Source organism: Saccopteryx bilineata, chromosome 2 (genome assembly GCF_036850765.1).
Source record: "Saccopteryx bilineata isolate mSacBil1 chromosome 2, mSacBil1_pri_phased_curated, whole genome shotgun sequence".
NCBI lineage: Eukaryota > Metazoa > Chordata > Mammalia > Chiroptera > Emballonuridae > Saccopteryx > Saccopteryx bilineata.
In genome coordinates this window covers 385980546-386007343 of record NC_089491.1, presented here as the reverse complement: position 1 = coordinate 386007343, position 26798 = coordinate 385980546, and the positions used below count along the sequence as shown (strand labels likewise).

Sequence of the window (26798 nt, the reverse complement as noted above, 5' to 3'; positions counted from 1 at the left end):
CATGCAGAGTTCACCAGGAAAAAAAAGAGACAAGAACACACTAGTAACAAAACAAGAAAGAGCAGGAGCGCCTGCGCAATAGAAGGAGCCCACACTGTGAATGGTCTCCTAGGCCAAGCCTGATCAACTTTGACCTCCCTTTTACTCACATCCTATATCCAAGCCATCATCAAGTCCTGTTGGCTCAAATACAGAACTGGAACCAAACCATATCCCAGCACCTGCACTACTACTGTTCTGGCCCCCGGCCCAAGCCGCCATCCAATCTCACCTGGCCTACTCTGGACAGGAAGGGAGAGAGACCTTAGTTGTTCATTGATTGCTTTCTCATATGTGCCTTGACCGGGGGGCTACAGCAGATTAAGTGACCCTGTGCTCAAGCCAGTGACCTTGGGCTTCAAGCCAGCAACCATGGGGTCATGCCTATGATCCCACATTCAAGCTGGCGACCCCATGCTCTACCTGGTGAACCTGTGTTCAAACCAATGACCTCAGGGATTTGAACCTGGGTCCTCAGCATCCCAGGCTGACACTATCCACTGCGCACCGCCTGGTCCAGCCAACTATTGCATTTTTGATGATGCCTTCCGAATCTACCTCTTTAAAATTGCAAGTCCTGCCCATCACTCACTATCCTCCTTATTCTGCTCTCTTTTTCTTTTCTTTTTTTTTCTCTTTTTCTTCATAGCACTGGTCACCATCTGATTTCTGATGTATTTTTATTTATTTATTTTTATTTTTCTGAAGTGAGAAGCTAGGAGGCAGAGAGACTCCTGCAGGCACCCAACTGGGATCCATTGGCATGCCCACCAGTGGGCAATACTCTGCCTATCTAGGGCATTGTTCCATTGCAACTAAAGCCATTCTAGCACCTGGCATGGAGGTCATAGAGCCATCCTCAGTGCTCGGGCCAATATTTGCTCCAGTGGAGCTTTAGCTGCAGGAGGAAGAGAGAGATAGAGAGAAAGGAGAGGGGTAAGGGTGGAGAAGCAGATGGGCGCTTCTCCTGTGTGCCGTGGCTGGGAATTGAAACCGGGACTTTCACACTCCGGGCCAACACTCTACCACTGAGTCAACCGGCCAGGGCTGATTTCTGATGTTTTTTTTTTGTTTTTTTGTTTTGTTTTGTTTGTTTGTTTGTTTACAGAGAGAGAGTCAGAGAGAGGGATAGACAGGGACAGACAGACAGGAAACGGAGAAATGAGAAGCATCAATCATTAGTTTTTCTTTGTGCATTGCAACACCTTAGTTGTTCATTGATTGCTTTCTCATATGTGCCTTGACCACGGGCCTTCAGCAGACCGAGTAACCCCTTGCTCGAGCCAGAGACCTTGGGCTCAAGCTGGTGAACTTTTGCTCAAACCAGATGAGCCCTCACTCAAGCTAGTGACCTCGGGGTCTTGAACCTGGGTCTTTTGCATCCCAGTCCGATGCTCTATCCACTGCGCCACCGCCCGGTCAGGCTCTGATGTATTTTATCTACATTATATGTCTCCTCTTTACTAAAATGTAAAGCCCAGGGGATCAAAAATTTTTTATTGTTTTTAACTGGTATATATTCCTATCACCTTAATTCCTGCCTGACATAAAGTAAATGTTAATTAACTTTGTTGAATAACTGAATTTCTGTATGTTTATGATTTTTTTAAATTTTTTTATAAAGATTTTATTTATTCATTATAGAGAGGGGAGAAAGAGAGAGAGAAAGAGAAGGGGGGAGGAGCAGAAAGCATCAACTCCCATATGTGCCTTGACCAGGCAAGCCCAGGGTTTTGAACCGGCAATCTCAGCGTTTCCAGGTTGACACTTTATCCACTGCGCCACCACAGGTCAGGCTGTTTATGTGTTTTGGTGGAGGGTGGTCCATAGTTGGGGCTATGTAGAATCTGAGGCACTAAGGGAGGAGACCAGGGGAGAGGTCAAGCCCTTGTCTGAAGCAGATGATATCTGAAGCTGTGGGAGTAGTTGACTAGCCCAGAGGAACATGGGCATGTGGGCAAACGAGCCCCCAACCAGGTCTTTCCATGTTCATCTTGATGGGTGTAAGGTATTTTTCTCCACTGAGAAGGAAGGAAAGTACCGGAGCCACAAAGTGTGGAATAATAAAAGGCTTTATTGAGTACAGAGTGCTTCCCTCCACAGGAGGTTCTCTGGTCCCTGAGGGGGCGGGCTCAGAGAAGTCTCAAGGAATGACTGGGGTGGGAGATATTTAAAGGGTCCCTAGGTCAAGCTAATATGACGTGGTGTAATCTCACTGGCTGATGGAGGTGTCACTCTTTTCCAAAGGGCTCCTGGGAAGTTTGTTTTGGCGCACTTGGTTGTGGGTGGTCCTAGCCAAAGTTTCTGGGCCTGACCTTTCCCCATTATCTGCCGACTTTATATTCTGACCTTTTGTGCTAAATACAATAGGGGCACCGTTTATTCATCTGGCTACTTCCTGCTAATTAGGGGCGTTGTGGGGAGGGGGAGATTGGAAGATGGTGGCTTTGAAGGGTGTCAGGAGGAACATTTGTTTGGCCATGACTGGAAAAACTTCACAGATGCGGTCCTGTAAGAATTTTTTATTTATTTTTATTTTTACAGGGACAGAGAGAGAATCAGAGAGAGGGACAGACAGGAACGGAGAGAGATGAGAAGCATCAATCATCAGTTTTTTTGTTGCAACACCTTAGTTGTTCACTGATTGATTTCTCATATGTGCCTTGACCGCGGGCCTTCAGCAGACTGAGTAACCCCTTGCTCGAGCTAGCAACCCTGGGTCCAAGCTGGTGAGCTTTTTGCTCAAACCGGATGAGCCCGCGCTCAAGCTGGCAACCTCAGGGTCTTGAACCTGGGTCCTCCGCATCCCAGTCCAATGCTCTATCCATTGCGCCACCGCCTGGTCAGGCCTGGTAAGGATTTTTTTTTTTTTAAAGAGGAGTAATAGGGCCCTGGCCGGTTGGCTCAGCGGTAGAGCATCGGCCTGGCATGTGGGAGACCCGGGTTCGATTCCCGGCCAGGGCACATAGGAGAAGCGCCCATTTGCTTCTCTACTCCCCCTCCTTCCTCTCTGTCTCTCTCTTCCCCTCCCGCAGCCAAGGCTCCATTGGAGCAAAGATGGCCCGGGCGCTGGGGATGGCTCCTTGGTCTCTGCCCCAGGCGCTAGAGTGGCTCTGGTCGTGGCAGAGCGATACCCTGGAGGGGCAGAGCATCGCCCCCTGGTGGGCAGATCGTTGCCCCTGGTGGGTGTGCCGGGTGGATCCCAGTCGGGCGCATGCGGGAGTCTGTCTGACTGTCTCTCCCCGTTTCCAGCTTCAGAAAAATACAAAAAAAAAAAAAAAAGTGGAGTAATAGGAGGATTTGCAGGGTTTAGCCTTTTGGTGAGCTGGAGATGGATGGAGTCCAGTAGTTTCGACTGCCAGTGGTCCTCTATGGAGGCAAGCTTGAGGCAAAACTGCATGTCAGGAGTGGCGTAAAAAGGGGAAAGGAAGGGGTCCCATCCATTCCCATAACCAAGACCTGTGAGAGAATTAGAGATCCAGAGTATGATGGCAAAAAGAGAAGGTAGCCCCCATGTCCACAAGAAAAGAGATGGACTTACCCACTAGTTGCAGCATACCCTGGGTTCTCCGAGTCCAGGCCGTGTCCTAGGAGTTTAAGCGATGCACCCACTTGGCTGGATTGGCCTCCCATTCAGGTGGCTCATCCTCCATGTAGAGGCACTGAAGAAAAGCCTGTTGCCCAAAGGGGCAATTGCTCCACCAGTGACCAAGCTGCTTGCAATTAGGGCAGGGCTCAGTGGGCAGCCGTGGGCAGGAGCCCTGCCAGGACCAATGAACCTGCTTGCCACACTTAAAGCAAGCTGCTGGTGGGGTTTCTCTTTGTGGCTTGGACTTGGGTTGGACACTTCCTGTGTCTTGCCTCAGTGTTGCCACAAGAGCAACTGGGTTTGGAGCATTACCTTCTGCTGCATGCGGGCCTGGCGAACAGCCTTGGCTTGTTTCTACTAGTTGGGACCATTAAAAACCTTAAATGACGTGTTCACAGGTCCCGGATAGGGGTTTGGGGGGGTTGAGAATAAGAGGGGGACTCATGGGGAGCCCAGCACCCAGATCCTGCCAGAAATGCTGGAGCTAGAGGCAGGACAGGGCCAGAAGTTCCTGCAAGAAAATTAGGGTTGGACGTCCTGAAAACCGGTGTAAGAGCCAATAGTAGGCGGAAAATGGCCTGCCGGAGGAGGGGCTTAAGAACACAGTGGAGAAGGGAGGGGCCCCTGGCCAACAGGGGAGGAGAAAGAGAGACTGGTAGTGGTGAATAAGAGACAGGATTTTGCGAAGGGGCTCTCGGAGGGAAGAGACCAGAGTGAAAGATGTCTGCAGAGGGACCAGAGAAGAGTCCTGAGAGAGGGGTGTCCCCGGGGGTCAGGCAGGAGGAGGAGAGAGTTGGGAGTTCGTGGAGAAGGCAAGATCAGGAGTGGAGGTTTTAGGTGAGGTTTCTCTTGCCAGAAAAAGGGCCTGCACGGTGGAACAGGCGGCACAGAGATTAAGGACGAGCACACAAATAATTAGAAGCCATGAATGTAAGAGAACTCCAATCAGCTCCCACCTTTTTTGGTGATAGTTAAATTGGTGAGGGTGTTAAAATGGAAAGTCCCCTCAGGAGGCTAATTCAATGGGTTCTGTGGCATGGCCACAGCGGAGAAGAAGAACAGTTTCTTCTTCTTTAGGGAGGGAGATTCCTGTGCCCCCATGGCCACTCTCAGTCCTTGAAGTGCTCAAATTTGAGTATTAGCGACCCAAAACTAAAGCTCTGGCCATGGACAGATAAGGTAAAATAGATGTGCTCGGGACGTCTCCACGAGCACACACTCACTCGGAATGGAAAAGACTTCCCTGACGTAGCTACGGTTTCCAGACAGGGAGTCTCGGGGGAAAGAACTCAAGGGTGGCTAGAGGCAGGGGACTTACCGCACTGTGCGCTGAAGTGGGTGGAAGGTCAGAGATCTTGGTTCTTTCTCAAAGGGGAAGGGAAGAGGAGCAGTCCTTGCGGACTTCAACTCCTCTCGGGTTTTCGGCACCAAAATATAAGGTATTTTTCCCCACCGAGAAGGAAGAAAGGGGCCGTAGCCACAAAGTGTAGAATAATAGCCTGACCAGGCGGTGGTGCAGTGGATAGAGCATCGGACTGGGATGTGGAAGGACCCAGGTTTGAGACCCCGAGGTTACCAACTTGAGCGTGGGCTCATCTGGTTTGAGCAAAAGCTCACCAGCTTGGACTCAAGGTCGCTGGCTTGAGCAAGGGGTTACTCGGTCTGCTGAAGGCCCATGGTCAAGGCACATATGAGAAAGCAATTAATGAACAACTAAGGTGTCGCAATAAAAAACTGATGATTGATGCTTCTCATCTCTCTCCGTTCCTGTCTGTCTGTCTGTCCCTATCTGTCCCTCTGTCTGACTCTTTCTCTCTCTGTCCCTGTAAAAAAACAAAAAAACAAAATGTGGAATAATAAAAGGCTTTATTGGGTACAGAGTGCTTTCCACCACACGAGGTTCTCTGTTCCCAGGGGGCAGGGCTCAGAGAAGTCGCAAGGAGTGACCCATGTGGGAGATATTTAAAGGGTCCCTAGGGTGGTCGAGCTAATATGACGTGGTAAAATCTCACTGGCTGACGGAAGTGTTGCTCTTTTCCAAAGGGCTCCTGGGAAGTTTCTTTTGGCGCGCTTGGTTGTGGGTGGTCCTAACCAAAGTTTCTGGGCCTGACCTTTCCCCATTATCCGCCGATCTTACAATGGGTTTCTCCTTCATTTGCCTGGCCAGCAGACAGGCACCTGAGGTCATCCTGGATTTCTCATTGCCACATCTCATTCCCCAAACAAGTTCTATATTGTCTGAATATCTCCCAAATCTGCTACTTCTGTCTGTCTGCACTATCACAGTCATCCTCTCTCCCAGACTACTGCTAACAACCCAGCCTGGGTGCCCTCATTGTTCTCCACACTGCAGTTATTTGGTTTTTTTCCCCAATTTTCCAAGTTGAGAGGAGGAGAGATAGAAAGACTCCCACATATTCCCCAACCAGGTTCCACCCAGTGACCCCTGTCTGGGGCCAATGCTCTGCCTATCTGGGTCATGCTCTCAATCAAGCTATTTTTAGCACCTGAGGCAGAGGATCCACAAGCCATACTCAGAGCCAGGGCCAATATGCTCAAACCAATGGAGTTATGCCTTGACAGGGCATTGAACCTGGGACATCCACACACCAGCCAATGCTCTACTACTGAGCCAGCTGGTCAGGGCTCTAACGGTTTTTCTAAAACAAAAATTTGATCTTAAATTTTTCTTAATTAAATTTGGTCTTAAAAATCTTTCAGTGGGCTCTCTACTACCCTTGGGGCCAAGCCTTAGCTCCCACAAGCCTTCTGTGCCTGTGGGCTGACCTCCCTCTCTAAATTCATCACTTGCCACTCAGCTTATAGGCCCCCAAAACACAGGATTCCCTCACACCTGGGGCCTCTGCTCAGGACCCAAAAGAAGGAACTCTTCTTGGAGGAAGGCTTCCCTACTAACTGCACTGCCTCCTCTGTTCCCCCTAAACTTAGCCTCCTGCACACTCACTAGCGACACTGTTTGGTGGTGTGATAAGGTGCCGAGGAACTGTATTAAAGAGGAAAAGTCAGGCTTCTTTCCCCCTCCTTTCTTTAGAAAATGGAGGGAGAAGAATATGAGAGCTTCCTGGCTTATAAGGACAACTGGGTCATCTAGTCATAGTTTAATTATAGTTCTCTGAAAGAATAAAGGTTATCTAAAGAACTTCCTTTCTCTTTCAATAAGAGACAATATTTACATATCCTACACTGATTTTAACTCTTCCTCCCCTCCTGGAGTTTTTTTTTTTTAATTTTTATTTATTTATTCATTTTTAGAGAGGAGAGAGATACAGAGAGAGAGAGAGAGGAGAGAGAGACAGAGAGAGAGACAGAGAGAGAGACAGAGAGAGAGACAGAGAGAGAGAAGGGGGGAGGAGCTAGAAGCATCAACTCCCATATGTGCCTTGACCAGGCAAGCCCAGGGTTTCGAACCGGCGGCCTCAGCATTCCAGGTCGACGCTTTATTCACTGTGCCACCACAGGTCAGGCTGGAGTTATTTTTTTAATTATTTTTATTTATTTATTCAATTTTGAGAAGAGAGAGAGATAGAGAGAAGGGGGGAAGAGCAGGAAGCGTCAACTCCCATATGTGCCTTAACGGAGCAAGCCCAGGGTTGGTTTCTTTTTGTTTCGGCTTTTTTTTTGGGAGGGGGGTATTTTTCTGAAGTTGGAAACAGGGAGGCACATGCACCCGACTGGGATCCATCCAGCATGCCCACCAGGGGGCAATGCTCTGCCCATGTGGGGCGTTGCTCTGTTGCAACCAGAGCCATTCTAGCGCCTGAGGCAGAGGCCACATAGCCATCCTCAGCGCCCAGAGAGGAAGGAGAGGGGGAGGGGTGGAGAAGCAGATGGATGGTTCTCCTGTGTGCCCTGGCTGGGAATCAAACCCAGGACTCCTGCATGCCAGGCCAACGCTCTACCACTGAGCCAACCTGCCAGGGCCTTTTTTTTTTTTTTACAGGGACAGAGTGAGACAAGGACAGACAGAAACGGAGAGATGAGAAGCATCAATCATTAGTTTTTCATTGCGCATTGCGACGCCTTAGTTGTTCATTGATTGCTTTCTCATATGTGGCTTGACCGTGCCTTCAGCAGACTGAATAACCCCTTGCTGGAGCCAAGCTGGTGAGCTCAAGCTGGCGACCTCGGGGTCTCGAACCTGGGTCCTCGACAGTCAATGCTCTATCCACTGCGCCACCGCCTGGTCAGGCCCTCCTGGAGTCTTGAGAGTAACAAACACAAAGTGATGGAGGGTAGACACTAAAAGATTTGTGGATGTCTTTGATATGTAAAACGACATTTATGCTACTGTGTTGATATGTACAACATTTGCTACTGTGTTGATATGTAAAACATCACTATTGTGTTACCTTGTAAGTTTTAATATGTAAGAATGTTTTTTATAAATCCTATAGACTAATGTTGTAAGCTGGTTAATGAATTATTGTATCATACTCACCCTCCTTTTTCCCCAACCTATCTGTGATTAAGTCTATATAACTAGCTTCAGGGCTATTTTGGACACACATAATTTGGGCTAGCTATACCCCCTGTAATTCATATGTAGCCGACTTATTAATAAACCACCTTCTAAAAATTCTTCTGTATCCTGCATTGGTGTTTCTAAGTAACTCGCGGAATTAAGGTACGCTACTTTATAACAGCGGCCTGTCACCTGCATGTCTGGGCACGCCTGAAAGAAGCACTGTTATTGTAAGTTATCTGCGTGGGTCACTGCTGCGTCAGGGAGAAGGGACAGCGAGGTCGCCTCAGGTAAGTAGAAAGGGAGCCAGGATCTAGTCCTAGAAGGCAATGAATGAGTGTGAAGGGTGTTCCGCTGCGTCAGCGAGGGCCGAACCGTCCTTGGGAGGAGGAGCCTGGGGTCCCGAGCGGTGCCTGCTGTCCTCGCTTTCTACCGAGAGGCGCTGAGCACTCAGCACCCGGGCGGGGGTGGCAGGGCTGGGTACCACCCAGCCGCCCTTCCCGGTAGAGCTTCCTGTCTAGCCTACCGCAGTCAAACGGAAGAGGCTGGGACGCCCACCACGCAAAGGAGCCCGCGGTCCCGGGTTCGTAGCCAGCAGTGAGAGCCGGCATGCTTTCTACGCAAGCGCGGCTCTCAGGCCTGGAGGGCGGGGCCTAGGTGGTAGGGGGCGGGGTCGTATTCTAGGCCCGCCTCCACAGCGCCAGTGATCCTCCGAGTCCCCGGCACCCCGGCTATTCTAGGGGCTTCAGGTGAGCGGGGGGCGCGGAGGGGTCAGGAAACCTCACTCGAGGTCGGGCCGTCGCGGGTCCATTTGTTTTGCCATATGCCAACGGCTGCCTCCGCAGAGATGGGAGAACAAAGGGAGGGGGCGGTCCTGGAAACCCCAGAGGGAATCCAGGGTCCTAGGTACCCTGCCCCGCCCACTGACACTTTCGTTTTCTCCCCGAGTCAGAGGCGCAGCCTAAGAGACCCTTGGCCCGCGCTGGGCGCAGCTGCCTCTCTGCGTTTGCCTCTCCGTTTTTGTCTGTCTCTGTGTCTGTCTGGCTGTCTCCGAGCTTGCTGCCACTTCTAGAACTAAGCTTCCGGGACACAGATAACCCACGAACCCTCATCCCTTTCCCATGGCAGGTAAGTGGGCTCAAAGCCGAGGGTCTCAGTTATCTCTCCACGGATCTGGGAGCTGGGAGTCGAACGCATCCTCCGGGAATGTGCTCGGACTGGCTGGCTAGGGCCCCTCCCTTCCTTCCAGGCAGCCGACGCCCAGCTCCCCCGCCCCATCTTTTCCAATCTCTTCACCACATTTCCCCTGGCAGCCTCGCGGTCCCCTACAGGCTAAGAGTAAAGGGATAAGGCCACAGGTCCCTTTCTAATCTACCCGTCCCCCCACAGGATACTTGTCCCCCAAAGGCTACGCCCCTTCGCCCCCTCCTCCCTACCCTGTGACCGCTGGGTACCCAGAGCCGGCGCAGCATTCTGGGCCCGGGCAGGCGCCAGTGCTCGCCCACGTGCCTGCCCCTGCGCCTGGCTTCGCTGTCTTCCCTTCGCCCGGCCCCAGTGCCCCGGGGCCTGCTGCCCCCTTCTTGCCACTGCCCGGGGTGCCTGCTGGCCTCGAATTCTTGGTGCAGGTGAGTGCGAGGTAGGGAGGGAGGAGCGACAGGGAGGGGACCAAAGCTCGTAGATTTGCCATCTGAGGTGGGTGCGGTCCCTACTCTCTTTTCAGATTGATCAGATCTTGATTCATCAGAGGGTTGAGCGAGTGGAAAGTGAGTGGAAAGAGGAGTAGGTTGGGCCTCGGGCAAAGATAGGGGGCGCAGGCCAGCGCTGGTGCCTGATCCTCCGTGTCACCCTTTGGCAGCGCTTCTAGGCTGGGAGACAGGCAACCGGTATGAGCTGCGCTCAGCTGCGGGACAGCCCCTGGGCCAGGCGGCTGAAGAGAGCAACTGCTGCGCCCGTCTGTGCTGTGGCGCCCGCCGGCCCCTTCGTGTCCGTCTGGTAGACCCTGGAGACAGAGAGGTGCTGCGCCTGCTCCGCCCCCTCCACTGTGGCTGTGGCTGCTGCCCATGTGGCCTCCAGGAGGTGGGTGGAAAGGGATGTCAGGGCGAGGTTCCGGTTAGGGGGACAGGAGGTAATGAGGAAGAACAATGTTGAGCATCACCAGCTGGAGGCATGGGAGTGAACAGGGGCGCCAGAAGGTCTAGTGAGGAGGATGACAGGTGATAGAGCTGGGATGCTGAGAGCTTTGTGCCAGGGTGCCCTGGCTCTGCACTGACCCTGTCTGCCTCCCCCTCCAGATGGAAGTACAGTCTCCACCAGGCACCACCATTGGCCATGTGCTACAGACCTGGCATCCCTTCCTCCCCAAGTTCTCCATTCAGGATGCTGATCGCCATACGGTCCTGCGAGTGGTAGGGCCCTGCTCGACCTGTGGCTGTGGCACAGACACCAACTTTGAGGTATTGGGAATAAGTGGAGATTTCTGGGTCTTTTCCTAATCCAAGATGGCACCATCTATGAGGCAGGATGGCCAATACTAAGGCCAAGACAGCGAGCTCATCAATCCAAATTCACTGGCTCTTAACACATTTCCAGTGTCCCTCCATTCAGAAATAGGGTGGCTCCTAGGTCTTACAGAAGCATGACAAAGAGGGTTTCACCTTGAGAGCCAAAGCTAATTGTTATCTGCAGCCCTTTGTTGCGGGGGTGGGATTTAAGGCCAGGCTGAATTTAGGGTGAAGGATGATTATTGGGTCTGCTGTGGGCTGGAACCATTTGACTTCTGTGTCTGAGTTTGTGAGCTCAGGCCCTGGAGCAAGCACTAATTTAACTTAAGATCCTGTGGTTTACCCTGGCTAGACAGCGCAGTTGGTTGTTAGAGCATTGTCCCAAAGCACAGAAGTGGCTAGTTCAATCCCTGATCGGGGTACATACAGAAACAGATCAATATTCTTTTTTTTTTAATTTATTTTTAATTTTTTTACAGGGACAGAGAGAGAGTCAGAGAGAGGGATAGATATAGACAGACAGACAGGAACGGAGAGAGATGAGAAGCATCAATCATCAGTTCTTTGTTGCAACATCGTAGTTGTTCATTGATTGCTTTCTCATATGTGCCATGACCGCGGGCCTTCAGCAGACTGAGTAACCCCCTGCTCGAGCCAGTGACCTTGGGTCCATGCTAGTGAGCTTTTTGCTCAAGCCAGATGAGCCCACGCTCAAGCTGGCAACCCTGGGGTCTCGAACCTGGGTCATTCCGCATCCCAGTCAGATACTCTATCCACTGCGCTACCGCCTGGTCAGGCCAGATCAATATTCTTGTCTCTCTGTCTCTCCCCTTCTCTCCCACTAAAATCAATACATTAAATAATAATAATAATAATAATGTAAGAGAACTCATTAGAAAGAAAAAAGAGCCTGACCAGGTGGTGGCACAGTAAATAGAGCATCGGACTGGGGTGCGGAGAACCCAGGTTCGAGACCCCCAAGGTTGCCAGCTTGAGCGCGGGCTCATCTCGTTTGAGCAAGGCTCACCAGCTGGAGCCCAAGGTTGCTGGCTCGAGCAAGGGGTCACTCACTCTGCTGGAGCCCCCCAGTCAAGGCAGATATGAGAAATCAATCAGTGAACAACTAAGGAACTGCAACGAAGAATTGATGTTTTTCATCTCTCTCCCTTTCTGTCTGTCTGTCCCTATCTGTCCCTCTCTGTGACTCTCTATGTCTCTGCCACAAAAAAAAAAAAAAAAAAAAAGGGAAAGAAAGAAAAAAAAAGAAAAAAGATCCTGTGGCTTGTCTTGCCAACTTAGAAGTCTGAATGGCCCCTCCAACCTGGAATGTAGGTGATATCCTTCTCACCATGCATTCCTATTTCCAACTGGAGCCCGGAGAACCCAAGTGGTGACAGTGTCTGGGTGAGGTCTGAGAAGCACCATGGCTTCTAGAAGACAAAGCACTTAACAGAACTTTGAATTCTTTAAGGGCTAATTACCTGTGCAGATAAAGGAGAAACAACAGGTATATCCAGTAGACTTTCTAAGGCAACAGATGAGGTGTCCTTCCTAAGGTTACTTTTCTTTTTTTTTTTTTTTTTACAGAGACAGAGAGAGAGTCAGAGAGAGGGATAGACAGGGACAGACAGACAGGAATGGAGAGATGAGAAGCATCAATCATTAGTTTTTCATTGCTCATTGCAACACCTTAATTGTTCATTGATTGCCTTCTCATATGTACCTTGACCGCGGGCCTTCAGCAGACCAAGTAACCCCTTGCTCGAGCCAGCGACCTTGGGCTCAAGCTGGTGAGCTTTTGCTCAAACCAGATGAGCCCTTGCTCCAGCTGGCGACCTCGGGGTCTTGAACCAGGGTCTTCTGCATCCCAATCTGACGCTCCATCCACTGTGCCACCGCCCGGTCAGGCCCTAAGGTTGCTTTTAAAAATTGAGTCACCTTAGCAGCTGAGGGGAGATCCTTTGATAGGAACTGGTTGGGGAAAAGATAACTTGGTGACTTCTGGATGGGAATGTGAAGACTGGGGTCCTCATAGGGCCAGTCTCCCTTTTACATAATTATGAATGGTCTATATTTGGGCCTGTACTCTTGGGACCACAAGGTTGGCTGGGAAACACCCTGCCCAGCTTGGGATTGGTCTGCAGTAAGTGTTCCAGAGGTATAAGACAGTGAGGAAAGAAGATGGGAAGAACATAGAAACCACACTAGTTCTAGTCACTGGAGAATGAGCATAGGAAAAGGACCAGGGAGTCTCTATGGATTGCCATCTCCATCAGCAAGGACCTATTGCTGCTGGACCCAGACAGTCCAGTGGACAGCATGGCCCCAAGAGGCTACTTACTGCTGACCACTCCCCCCAGTAGATGGGCTTGGATCCCCTCTAGCTTAGGCAGGGGTCCCCAAACTATGGCCCCGTGGGCCGCATGCGGCCCCCTGAGGCCATTTATCCGGCCCCCGCTGCACTTCCAGAGGGGGCACCTCTTTCATTGGTGGTCAGTGAGAGGAGCATAGTTCCCATTGAAATACCGGTCAGTTTGTTGATTTAAATTTACTTGTTGTTTATTTTAAATATTGTATTTGCTCCCTTTTTGTTTTTTTACTTTAAAATAAGATATGTGCAGTGTGCACAGGGATTTGTTCATAGTTTTTTTTTATAGTCCGGCCCTCCAACGGTCTGAGGGACAGTGAACTGGCCCCCTGTGTAAGACGTTTGGAGACCCCTGAGCTTAGGCTTGCATGCAGCGCTGGACAAGGCCCTCCCTACTTCGCAGAGGAAGGGCACCCCTTTGGGCAGATGGCCTTCTAGGAGCCTGGTCAGCTGATAGGGTACAGCCAGAATTTTAGCAGCCTCCCTTGCCCTCTTGGCCAAGCTACTTTGTGCAGGGCGTAAAGTGCACCATATGTGGGTGACAGGGACTCTGGTAATAAAAACAAACCTAGCAACCAGCCACACACTAAGGAGATTAGACTCTATGATGCTTCCATTTCTCTCACCACTGATGTTCACTTTTATGCATGGCCCTTCAAGAGGAACAGATGTAAGTCTGAATCCTGATTTTTGCTATATATGCATTGTGTGACATAAGGTGACTTAGTTTTCCCCAGAAGTCACATGGAAATGCAAGGCTGTTGGGAGGATTTACTAAGCTGGCAGACTTCATACAGGGCAACTGTGGGAGTGAGCTTGGAGACAGGTGAGAGCAGCTGCATCCACCTTAGCTGGGCCCTTTCTTCCGCCTCTCCCTCCTGACAGGTGAAGACGCCGGATGAGTCGCGCAGTGTGGGCCGCATCAGCAAGCAGTGGGGAGGCCTGCTCCAAGAAGCCCTCACGGATGCAGATGACTTTGGCTTGCAGTTCCCGCTGGATCTGGATGTGAGAGTGAAGGCTATTCTGCTGGGCGCCACGTTCCTCATTGTGAGTTGGCTGCCCCCCCTTTGCTCCGGCTGGAGGCCTTGTGACCTTCCTGGCCTCCTGCTAGGAGAGGGTTAGGAACAGACTTCATGCGGGTTGCAGTTCCAGACCTGGGTTGTGGTAGCTGAGCCAAGCCAGCTCAGCCACATCTCCTGGTGACGGTACCCTCCCTCCAGGACTACATGTTCTTCGAGAAGCGTGGAGGCATTGGGCCCTCTGCTATCACCAGTTAGATGGCGCTTCAGGGTGAAGAGACCACCACCTCCACCAGAATCCAAGATGATCACCCGCCTTGGCCTGGCCCCTCCTCAGAGGCAGCCCCTCCTCCATGTACACCGCAGGGGACAGACAGGGATGCGTAAGGGGCTAGGGGCCATGATGCCCCATCCCGACCCTTCTCCCCCAGCCTCCTTTACCTGTGGCCCCCACAGAAGGGTATGTATGAGAGCCCGTCCCCTGCTACCTCTCACCACCGTCACGGCAATCCCGCAGCACACAGGCATATCAGCTTTTACACTTTCCTGACTCGCTTCCTCCCACGCCCTTCCAGGGCCTCTGCTCTGGGCGAAGCTTCTGGGACCCAGGACTCGGGTTTTACAATAGAGCTGGGGTGGGTAAAGGTAAGCAGCACCAAAGATGGCTGATACAGCCACCCTTCCCTGCCTCAGCTTGACCAATTAGTTCAGCCTCAGAACATGGCACTCAGAGGGGATCTCCACTTCCCCAGCAACCACTCCAGGGCCTCGGGCCCAATGCCAACCTCCTCTTCCCTTGGGTCCTGCCCACAGCTGGTGCTTCCTGCAGCTTCCTATGCCTTACGTAACCAACCACCCCTCCCTTCCCTGTTGCTACAAAAGAGGCTGCATCTTTGTATGTTATATTCATATAAACTTTGTAAGTTTTTGGACACTGGAAGATACATGTAACGGGAGAGGGTAAAAAAAAAGAGTTGGGGTGGAAAGAAAACAAAGGGAAATATGGCAGCTGGTCTGAGTGGGGGCTGGCTTGTCTCGTAATCCATGCTGCCAGGATCAAGTGTCCTTATGTCCAAAAGAGCAACATTCATTACCCATGATGAACCCAGCCCAAGCCAAGGCAGTTTGGGCCCTGTGCACCAAGTCAGTATGGCTGCAGTCATCACCCAAGATGGCTGCACCCACAGGGCCCAGTGTGGTTGCTGAAGGCAGTTTGGTATGGCTGTTCCTATGGTTCAGTGTGTCCACTTGGTCATTCTCTGGAGTGAGTAGAAGCTTCTTGTGGGTATGATGTATAGTAGCTTTGTTCCTCCAAGTCCTCTTTTTGGTTGGAAATATGGTAGGCAGAGTGGATTAGATCTTTCTAGGACCCAGCAAGGGAGCTTGAGCCTCAGAGGCCAAGGGACAGGGTGGAAGGAGACACTCATCAGTGCCCGAGCCTGGGCTCCTCCTGAACTTGCCTGTAGAGCAGGCTCTCTTCAGGTGGGAAAGTATGCCCTTTCAGGACCTTGTTCTAGTTCTGTTTGGCCCCACTTGGCCAGGCCCTTGGTGCATGCTGCTGTCCGTGTCTAAGGGAACAGTGCTCAGGGCCGAGCCAGGACATAGCGACTGGCTGCTGAGAGGTCCCACTGGTAATGCTCCAAGATGCGCCGACAGTCAGCTCTGGACCGGCTACCCAGGTGGAATAGCTGGTCTACCTGTGAAAGCAGGAGAAGGGCCGCTGACTGCCAGAGGACAGGGGCAGGAGAGGTGGGAACCCAAGAGAAGGATCTGGCTTTACCTTAAGGTTCCGGATGGCAGAAACCACATCTCCCCCCGTGGCTCTTAGTGCTACCTGGCACTCCCTGTGGGTCACTCCATGGACATTCAGCTCCATCTGCAGGGGACGAAGCCTCACTTAGGCTTCTACCCCACCCTGTAGTGCCTTCTGGACACCAGGCCACTTCAGGGAGACCTCACCTCCATAACCTTTTTCTGCAACTCAGGGTCCAGCAAGAGCCCTCCGGAGGGAACAGTGGCTTTGCTGGCTCCAGGCACTCCCGAGGGAAGGTTGTGCAGGGGCTCTCTTTTGGGCCTGGAAGCTTGCTCTCGAGGAGGCTGGCTGGGCTGAGAAGAGCTGGAGGCAAAGGGAGGGCGGGGTGGCAGGCCTGGGTGTCCCTGGGGCACATCTCTGGCATTTCGAAGTTCTGGGGGGCTTGAACCACCCCCGGTAGGGCAGGGCCCCAGGGACAGAACAGATTCCAGACTCTTGGAAATGCCTGCACAGTTGAAAAAAAAAACAACTTGAGAGAAACTCTAGGTGCTGGGCTTGGCATTCTTCCTATTCTGTCTATTCGGACTGTCCTGAGGACGTACTGGTAGGTGGGGACAATAAGGTATGCAGAATAGACACCCAGTCCAGACAGCTGAGGACCCAAAGAACTGAGAGAGCAGGGGCTGCGTGGGGAGGTGCTGTTCAGTGGAGAAGGCAGATCTTCGAGTTCAGCTGGGATGTCAGTGGGCAGAGTGAAATGGGAGAAGGAAGTCAGATGTGGGGAAATCATCCATGCAAAGAGCAGGGGGCAGAACTGGAGGGTTGTTCATGATCTCAGAGACCCTAGGGCCCTGTCCCCCACCACACTCACCTTTGATCCTCTGCAAGGGCATCTTCCTCCTCTGAGCCTGTGCTGGAGGTAGATCCCGATGCTTTGCCTTCTCTCTGTGACCATGTTGGAAAGTGATCCAGTCCATTCTCCATCCCAGCCCCCGATCACAAAGCAATGTCCCCTACCAAAGAATCTGGGCTCCCTGGCTGATGGAGACCAAGTGGAAGCTCCACCTGGAAGGCAAGTCCAGCCTCTCCGCCTCCCCCTAGCCCCTCCCCAAGCTTCCCTTCCAGAGCAGTTGCTGAACTTGGTGGGTTTCCCAGCCCAGTTCTACCCCCCACTCACCCATCTGTGCTCCCCCGGCTTTGCTCTCCCCAGGCTGGGGAGCCTCTGTGGACTGGACAGGTGGCTGGTGAGCTCCTCGAGTCTGCCAGCGTCACTGCTGAGGCTGGGAAGCTGCCCGTTTTGAATGTGCGACCGTTCTGGCCCTTCCAGGTTGTGTAGCTGGGGCTGGGGAGAGAGGTGCTGGTGAAGGGGCAAGAGCAATGGGGGCATGCAGCAGTCCCCAGCTGTGTGCCATGGAGCTGAGTCTGCCCCAAGGAAGGGGCTCTAACACAGAGGGCTCTCTGGGCCCCCAGTAGCTGCAGCTGGGAGGCCAGGACTGGGGTGGAGTGCTTGGCCCAGGGGGGAGAGGAGGAAGTAAAGCAGAGGATCAGGGCTGAAAGCTGGGGGAGAAGCAGAGAAGGAACCAGTGTCAGGCAGGGTGGGAGGGAGTCTTCCTGGGGCTTCACAGGAAACATGAGGCCCTCACCTGCCCTCGATGATAGTGATGGGATCACCAGGCTCCATCATCAGGGCACCTGGCTCTGTGACATCCCTCACACAACGCCCCTCAGGAGGCCAGGCCTGTAGAGACAGGAGAAAGGGTGGCTATGCTTGTGGCCTGAGTCGGAAGGGTATCATGGAGCAGGGGAGAAAGGAGACTCTGTTTATGTAACCCACCAATCAAGCCCATACCAGGTGTGTCCTCTGACCTGGGCTCAGGATGGGGCTGTCCCTGTCCCCCAATTGTAGTCCAGTGGGAGAGGCAGACCTGGATTCTGTGCCAAGCTGGTCAGAGCCCAAGGGGAGCGTCGTCCTGTGAAGTGCTTTCACTCCATACCAGGCCCATCACATCCACCTCCCAAGCACCTCTGGAAATTTCCCATTTCTTTCCATCTCCACTGTCTCAACCCTCATCCAGACATCTTCATATCATTTCTGCTTCACAGCCATTGTCTCCTATCTGGTCTTTACATCTTCAAAATCATTCTTAATCCATACCTGCACCAAGCCAGGGTGATACAAGATGTCAAGTTATTACTTCCCTGCCCAAATCTCTTCCATGGCTTCCAAGTGCCGTCAGAGTAAAGATTAATTTCCTTTAATGGTAGAGTATAAGTTTCCTGTCAAGATGGTGGTGTAGCTAAATGTGGTACTCACGTCATCTCACAACCACATCAAAGATACAACTAAATTACAGAACAATCATTCAGAACAGACTAGCTGAATGGAAAGTCCAACAATGGAAGAATATAAAGAAGCCACATTGAGGCTGGTAGGAGGGGCAGAGATGCAGAATGGGCAGGTCCCACACCCATGCATGGCAAATAAATTTGGAGGGGTATTGACAGTGGGGGTCCCCCTGAGGAGTGAGGGGTCCCAGCCCCACAGCAGGCCGTAGGGTTTTAGTGCCAGGAAGAGAAGTCCCCATAACTTCTGTCTGTGAAAACCAGTGGGGAGTATGGCTAAGTGAGATGGAGAATTTTTGAAGTCCATCTCCCAGGCATTTTCTCTTAAAGGGCCAGAGCACAGACTTACTCAGACTCACCCACTCTGAGCTCCAGTGCTGGAGCAGCAGCTTGAAAAGCACCAGGGACATATGGGGAGGAACTGAAGTGTCTGGCATCAGCATGAGAGCTGGAGGGGCAGATTTCTCCCAGACAGAAGTGTTAACAAAGGCCATTGTTCCTTTTCTAGTCCTTTCACCCACAGAGCCAGCAGGAAGGCGCCATATCTGAGTCTCCATCAAGTTGGCTATCACTGTTCTACCCTAGTGATTCCCCAGATCCACCCTTCCAACTTTCTAGCGCATCCAAGCTGTTTCCAGTGGCTTTTCCATACAAATGGCCCTGTCTTGGCTCGTGTTCAGACTTTCCTAAAATTTCTCAAACTAGCAGCATCTGGTCTTGGCATGCCCCATACCTCTTGCTAAGTGATTCCAAGGCCCTGCACTAGTGGCAGCTGGCCTTAGTTCACAATTTGGCCTCTCCTGGGCACCTCTAATCCCAGCACAAGTAACAGCCATCTGCAGATTACTTTGTAGCTCATGCTAGGTTGTTCTGGGCAGAACACGGGCAGTAGCTGACCTTCACTTGTACCTCCTAGGAGGTGCAGTACACCCAGTGGACAGCTCCAGACCACACTGAAGCACCACCCAACCACCTCCACAAGTGATATACTCAAGGGGTGGATTCATTGGGCAACAGAGCCCGATGAAGTAAGTCCTGCTCTATGGGGTGGGCCCCTGGGGTGGGTCTTCCGTGGTGGGTACAGCCAGTCCTTACAGCTGATTGGCCTGGGGGTAAATCCCTCCAATAGCAATCAAGGCTCAGCTACAATAGGAGGCTGTATACCACCCACAGAAAAGGTGGGTGCACCTGAAGTGCCCAGAACACATGGGTGGGAAGTCTGTGCCACTGAACCCTACGAGACATTTACTATGTCAGACCACTCTACCAAGCCTGGGAGACAAAGCAGCTCTACTTAATAGAAACAAACACAGGGAGGCTGCCAAAATGAAGAGGCAAAGAAACATGTCCCAGTGAAAGAACAGAACAAAACTCTATAAAAAGAACTAAACAGCCTGACCTGTGGTGGTGCAGTGGATAAAGCGTCGACCTGGAAATGCTGAGGTCGCCGGTTTGAAACCCTGGGCTTGCCTGGTCAAGGCACATATGGGAGTTGATGCTTCCAGCTCCTCCCCACCTTCTCTCTCTGTCTCTCCTCTCTTTCTTCCTCTCTGTCTCTCCTCTCTAAAATTAAAAAAAAAGAACTAAACAAAATGGAGACAAGCAATCTACTAGATGCAGAGTACAAAACACTGGTTATAAGGGTGCTCGATGAACTAAGGGGAAGAATAGATGAACTCAGAACTTCAATATCATAAAAAAAAGAATATGGAAACCATAAGAAAGAATCAGTCAGAAATGAAGGCTACACTAAATGAAGAATAATTTACAGAAAAAGCAATAGAAAAGTAGATGAAGATGAAAATCAAAATTGATATAAGGAAGCAAAAAACACCCAATCAGAACAGCAAAAAGTAAATAGAATCCAAAAAAATATGATGGTGCAAGAGCCCCTGGGACAGATTCAAATGTATCAACATTCACATCATAGGGGTGCCAGATGGAGAGCAAGAAATTGAAAGCATATTTAAAAAAATAATAATGATAGAAAATTTCCCTAACCTGGTGATGGAAATAGATATACAAGTCCAGGAAGTGCAAAGAGTCCCAGACAAGATGGATCCAAGGGGGCCCACATCAAGACACATCATAATTAAAATGCAAAAGGTTAAAGACAAATAATTTTTTTTGTATGTGTGAAAAACAGATACAGGAAGGGAGAGAGATGAGAAGCATCAACTCATAGTTGCATCACTTCAGTTGTTCATTGATTGCTTCTCATACGTGCCTTGACTGGTGGGCTCCAGCCAAGCCAGTCACCCCTTGCTCAAGCCAGAGACCTTGGGCTCAAGTCAGCAAGCATGGGATCATGTTGATGATCTCAAGCTCAAGCCAGTGACCCTGCACTGAAGCTGATGAGCCTGTGCTCAAGCCTGCGACTTCGGGGCTTTGAACCTGGGATCTCAGCATCCCAGGTCGATGATCTATCCACTTTGTCAAGCAAAGAGAAAAATCTTAAAAGCAGCAAGAGAAAAAACAGTTAATTACCTACAAGGGTACTATTCCCATAAGATTGTCAGCTGATTTCTCAACAGAAACTTTGCAAGCCAGAAGGAATTGGCAAAAAATATTCAAAGTGATGAAAAACAAGGACCTCCAACCAAAATTATTCCACTCAGTAAAGCTATCACTTAGAATCAAAGGCCATATCAAAAGCTATCCAGACAAGAAAAAGCTAAAGGAGTTCATCACCACCAAACCAGTATTACATGACATGTTAAAGGGTCTTCTTTAAGAAGAAGAGAAGATTTTAAGTATGAACAATAAAATGGCAATAACTACATATCTATCAATAATTGAATCTAAAAGACAAAATAAATGAACAAGCAGAATGGAAACAGACTCATGGATAATACAGAGAACATTTTGATGGCTGCCAGATGGGAGGGAGGTTGAGAGATTGGGTGAAAAAGGTGACGGGATTAAGAAGTACAAATTGGTAGTAACAGAACAATCATTGGGGTGTAAAGATGAGCATAGGGAACACAATCAATAATATTCTATTAACTATGTATGGGTGTCAGATGGGTATGAGATTAATTGGAATGGTCATTTAATAAATTATATCTAATCACTGGGCGGTACACCTGAAACTAATTTAATATTGTATGTCAACTGAAATTGAAAAATTAAAAATGATTTTTAAAAAGTTTCCCAAAAAATAGTAATAGTCATTTAGGGAATAGCTCTGAAGTCAGATAGACTGATTTACATCCCAATTCCTCCAGTTACGTGTGCCTTTAGGCAAGTCACCTAAATGGTCTGTGTCTTAACTGCCCAGTCTGTCAAACCAAGATAACATTGACCTGTTGGGTTGTTGTGAGGATTAAAGGAGTGAATATGCTTGACACATGAAAGGCACTTGGTACAGTATCTTACACAGATCAAGTTCTCCATATGTTAGCTCTGATTATTCATTACGCCTTACAGATCCCTCCGTGGGCAGCCCCTCAGTACCTCCACTGACTTCCTTACCTGTCCTTGCCCCTCCTATGCTGAAACCTTCCTCTGCCTGTCAAACACCCACTGCAACCTGCTCTGCTCTGTTTCTCCCTTCTGTGGCCCAGCTTCAGCCCTCGGCTGTGCAGCCTGCACCCATGCACCCCAAACTACTCCCCAGGTAGGGACCGCTCTGTTCAGAGCAGAGCAAGGGTTCCAGACTCCAGTCTAGGAGTCAGTATTGTTAGTCTCGTGCATGGAACCCCGGGAGACAGAAGGGAGGGAAGAGACTGAGTGTATCTAGGGAGACAAGGTTCCCACCTCTTGGATCAGCCCCTCCAGGTGGGAGAAGCTGGGCCGATCAGCAGGGTTGGGGGCCCAGCAGCGCAAGGCGAGGGCGTAGAGGGCCCTGGAGCAGAGAGGAGGCTTAGGCAGCCGGGCTTGGTCCTTCTCTAGCCGCTGGAGGATGAGGTAGGGCGGGACCCAGGCCCAGGGCTCCTTGCCCCCGGAGAACATCTCCCACAGCGTCACCCCAAACATCCACACATCTGAGGCAGAAGAGAAGGCCCCCTGGCGCAGGCTCTCTGGAGCACACCTGCGGAAGTGGAGCTGAAAGGGGCTGGACTGTGCCCCTCGGAGCTCCCACCCGCCACTGAGCAGGGCCCTTATGCTCCCATTATCCTCAGAAGTCCTCTTTTCCAAGCCCTTCCAGACCCACGGACTTCCCTAGGCCCAGCCTAGCTCCGAGGACGAGGTCCCTCTACACTCGGCTTTAGGCAGCTACTGCCCGCCGGGCCCTCACCCGCCGGACCAGCCTCCGAGCCCGACTCCCGCGGGCCCAGCACTCACCAGGCATAGGGGATGGGGCGGGGCCCGCCCATGACGTAACGGCCCCGGGCGCCGCCCAGCGGCCGCACCAGTCCGAAGTCCGCCACCTTGATGGTGCGCGGTGACGTCAGCAGCAAGTTGCGCGTAGCGAGGTCCCGGTGCACCAGCCCGCGGGCTCCCAGGTACGCCATGGCCCCCGCCAACTGCTGCAGGAAGAGGCAGAGCAGGACCACGGGCATCGGGGGTGTCGGGGCCGGCGCAGTCAGGCGCGCGTGCAAGGAGCCAAGCGGCGCCAGCTCCATCACCTGCGGGGCACAGCGCCTCCTGAGCGGCGGCCCAGCCTCGCGGGACTCTGGCCGCCCACCCTCCTGTCTCACTTCAGCCTCGGGGCTGTCCCGGGAGCCAGCCTCGGGTCTGCTCACCATCTGCAGAGGCTGGCCCAGGACGAGCCCGTGCAGACGCAGCAAGTGTGGGTGCTCCAAGTTCATCATGACGGACACCTCTCGTAGAAAGTCCCGCAGCTCTGTGCCCACGGGACCTTCAGGAGCCATCCGAAGGGACTTGACAGCCACTGGGACCTGGGGGCGGAGAGAGGCACCATAAGGCACCCTAGGCTAGGGAACAGCTATACTGTACCGGGGATAGGACAGAGAGGACAGCTGGCCCAGTTGCCCAGAATGAAGTAGGTAGGCTCTCCGAGTACCCACATTCTGACCGCTGGGCAGTGTCCACAGCCCTCGGTGCACCACGCCAAAGCAGCCAGCGCCCAGCAGCTTTCCTCTGCTCACAGCACCATCTGGGATCAGACACTTGAGTCCCCCCTCTGGCTCAGGGAGGGACAGAGGGCTGTCTGAGGGTGCGGTAATCTCCTTCTGCTCAGGGGCAAATGTCCCAAGGATCTGAAACAGGGGTGGGAGATCAGGTGTGTGGAACCCTGTGTACCCCTACCACTAAGCACAGCCCATTTCCCAGCGGAAGCTGGTTCTTTAAACCGCTCACCCCCGACCCCAAAACACACACCTTGTAAACCCAGTTCTTAGGCTTGTGCCCCAAATGGTGCCTCTTCAGAGCTTCAGCTAGTCTGCGCTGGGCTGGGGGAGGCCAGAATTAGAGGGCTGGGTAGTATGGGGAGGGTACAATGCAAAGGTTTTAAAGGCAAGAAGAGGGCTGGTATGTATGGGGGCGTGGGGAGGTGTAGCAACTAACAGGTTCAGGAAGGAGAGACCGGGGCCTCAGGACAGGGGCTCCTCACCTGGCCGGCCCATGCCAATGTTGTCCAGGTCCTCAGGTCTTACGAAGTCGAAGTGCTCTGGCCGGGTGACATTCAGCTCCTCAAGTATGGATCGGTAGAACTGGGCCAGCTGGATGTCTCGGAGCAGCCTCAGCAGCCAAGGTGAGCTCACCTCCGGCAGCATGTCTGGAGAAAGAACTCCTCAGATTGGTACACTCTCCTCGGACACAGAGCCTAGACACCCAGGCACCAGAGTCGTCCCCAGCTCCACCCTCCACCATCAGAAACACTCAGGGGTAGAAGGAGGGACACGTCAGAGATAGCCAGGTACTCTGCCACTCACACACACGAACCCCAGGAAGAGTGCTCCTCACACCCAAGACCTGGGTCCTCTGCCCCCTTCACCACTGAGAAGCCTGCCTTCTCCGCACCAGAAGTGCTAGTGCTGCAGACTCCAGGTGTGTTGCCCTGCTCACTCTTAAGATATGGCTCAGTGCCCCTGGACCCTTACAACACCAGACACTGCCCTTTCAGACCTGAGGTATACCACTCCACACACTCTTATACACCTGAGACACCTCGTATACACATGAGACGTTTTGAGCCACCACATATACAACAGAGATGCTTACCACACCATGCTTCAGACATGCAGGTACACACACACGTGTGTGCACATACACACTGCCTCCCACACCCAGATACACTACTACACACGAGCACACACACAGACCTACAGATATGTTACAACAGATGCCCGAGACATCCAGCTATGTGTCCTCTCACATCTGAGATGGTCTAGTGTGCTGCCACAGAAACCCCCAGGCTTCCTGGCACACACCCTCACATTCATAGACTTAAGACAGGGCAGGGCACTGCCCCTAGGTACACTGCCCCACAGCGCTGAGACACCAGGTCCACATAAACACACAGCACACAAGACATCAAGGGATGTGTCCACATACACCTGAGTCCTGCAGGTACGCTGTCCCTCAGCCCAGAGACATTCAGGTCACAGCCTCTTCTACATGGGAGGCAGCAACATTTGAAATCAAATCAGGCATTTGTGATTTAAGTCCGTTACTGCCTACAGCCACCTCAGCTCCAGGTATGGAGCCCTGTCTGCACCTCAGTCACTCGGTCTAACTTCAAGGCAACTCCAACAACCTTAATGAAATGAGGCTCTAGGTAGTCAGAGTGCTGGCCGCCCCTCCTTCCTTGCACACACACACACACACACACACACACACACACACAGCGGAGGACCACAGCTAGGGTGCATGTGGGAAGCCGGGGGTAGGCTAGGAACGGCACGAACAGGGGCGGAGGAGGAGAGAGCCCTGGGAGGTCGGACGCTTGCCAGGTAAGGAGAAGAAAGCACCAGATGGGGGACAAGAGGAAACGCTCCCGCAGAAGGAGCCATATCACTCTTAAGAAGCGGAGAGGGAGAAGAGGGGACCGCTCAGCCCCAGCGGACGCACTCCCGCGCCGGCTGCTCCGCCAGCTGCCGCAGCCCCAGCCCAGGACCCTTACCTGGCAAAGGCGGAAACGGCGGCTACCAGGCCACCCGAGCTGCCAGAACTAAATCCAGAGAAGGGCGGGACCAAGGCCGCGAGGGCGGGACCTGGCAGCTGGCCGGGTTAGTGGCACCTGGCGAGTGCTGCGAGGGCGGCTGGCGGCCCTTCCCTCCGCCAGATCAGACCCTGGGCCATTTCCCTTCTCCCGTCCTTCGCTCTCCTTCCTTCACACTCTCAACCTGCTCACCTTCTTTCCAGCCTTCTCCGAAGAACTTTTCACTTCTCCTCAGACTTTCTTTTCTGTCCTGTCTCCCACCCACCCCCCTCGCCAAATCCTTCACCCCTTTCGGCCAGAGCCGCACCCCTTAAATGAGTAAATACCTGTCCATGCACCCGGAAGATAAGGCTGAACAGGACGTTGTCCCTGCTCTCTAGTAGGGAGAGAGCTTCTTGCACTCTAATGGAGGAAGGCTGGCCGCACAGGGTGTTTTGAAATGAAGCCAGGGCAGGCAAGTGTTGATGATAGTGTAGAAAGCTCCCTGTCCAGACAGAACCCAAGATCGAAGCCATTGTCCTCTTCCCAGCTCTGAAGTTCAAGGATATTTTGGAGAGCTCCCCAGAGTGAAACATGTGGGAGGTCTTGTCTGTGTGTGTATTAAGGTGGGGACAGAGGTTCAGAGTGGCTCTTCTGTCCCATCCCAGCTTGGTATGTGGTCTTGGTGATCAAAGGCAGCACTCCATATTTCAGAGCACCCCTCCCCAGCACTGGCCTCATTCTGGCATAACCTTCCTCTCCTCCATGTAGCCTCTACTGACCCTAGAGCTCTGTATGCTGCTACTTGGCCTGTGGCTGCAGAGACACAGCTCAGGACCTTGATGAAGGCTCTGAAGAGGAGCATGCTCTCTTTCTTTTCCTCAGGCATCCTAGGGAAGCCACCAGTCTTAGGACATCTTTTCTGTCTCCAAAACCAATGCAGTATTTGTAAGCATAGCAACTACTATCCTCAGAATCTCTTGGACAGAAAAGTTTACCCCATCTTGGTAAACACAAGGGACCTTCCAGCATCAATAGAAAAATATTAATAGCTCACAGTTCTACCTGTATGGTTTTCTCGCCAATTCTCAACAAGACCACTTTCTCACATTGTCATTGTTCCCTCCATGTCTGTCATCCCTGATATACTATGGGCTTCACAGGGTAGGGGCCAAGTCTGTTTTGTTCATCTTGTGTTCTTAGTGGCTAAGATAGTATAGGCATATAATAGGTGCAAGGCATATTTTGAAGAAGTATGCTTAGTCTAATTGTCATTTCTTTGTAGGTGATATGTCTTTTCTTCCTGCTTTTAGGATATTATTGGTGTTTTGTAGTTCTATTACAAAGTATCTTGTTATGGATTCTTTTCTATTTATTCTCAGTATGTTGTATTTCCTGTATCTATAAATTTGCATCTTTCAAAATTCTCAGCCAGTATCTCTTCAACTATTCTTTTTCTCCATCCTTTGTGTTTTCTCCTTTGGGGACTCTGATTGGAAGTATGCTAGACCTTTCATTCTGTCCTCTATGTCTTCTAACCTCTCCTATGTTTTCCATTCCTTTTGTCTCCATGATGTAAGCCAGGTAACTCTTCAGATCTATCTTCTAGGTCACCAATTCTCTCTTTGATTATGTCTGATGTGCTGTTTAATCCA

At 51.7% G+C, this 26798-nt stretch overlaps 2 protein-coding genes across 6 annotated transcripts; one reads left to right on the top strand and one right to left on the bottom strand.

Annotated features, from left to right (window-relative positions):
- Nucleotides 1-8509: 8509 nt before the first annotated feature.
- Nucleotides 8510-14289, top strand: PLSCR3 (phospholipid scramblase 3). Of its 5 annotated transcripts, none has more exons than XM_066264118.1 (8): nt 8510-8860; nt 9064-9239; nt 9501-9736; nt 9832-9874; nt 9967-10187; nt 10403-10564; nt 13866-14027; nt 14201-14289. In XM_066264118.1, the coding sequence occupies exons 2-8, from the start codon at nt 9233-9235 to the stop codon at nt 14255-14257; spliced, it is 888 nt and encodes a 295-aa protein (XP_066120215.1). In that variant the 5' UTR covers nt 8510-8860; nt 9064-9232; the 3' UTR covers nt 14258-14289. The 5 variants fall into 5 exon arrangements, with proteins under 5 accessions (XP_066120215.1, XP_066120216.1, XP_066120217.1 ...); XM_066264119.1 differs by having other exon boundaries at nt 9060-9239; XM_066264120.1 differs by lacking the exons at nt 9501-9736; nt 9832-9874.
- A 790-nt stretch (nt 14290-15079) lies between these two features.
- TNK1 (tyrosine kinase non receptor 1) lies at nt 15080-25179 on the bottom strand. The gene is made up of 13 exons (XM_066264117.1): nt 25126-25179; nt 23614-23778; nt 23382-23452; nt 23069-23260; nt 22784-22939; nt 22383-22666; nt 21855-22128; nt 17396-17490; nt 16930-17094; nt 16624-16697; nt 15959-16257; nt 15780-15875; nt 15080-15696 (listed from the first exon to the last, which is right to left on the bottom strand). Exons 2-13 carry the CDS (start codon nt 23774-23776, stop codon nt 15583-15585), a joined length of 1983 nt encoding a protein of 660 aa, XP_066120214.1. The 5' UTR covers nt 23777-23778; nt 25126-25179; the 3' UTR covers nt 15080-15582.
- Nucleotides 25180-26798: the final 1619 nt, after the last annotated feature.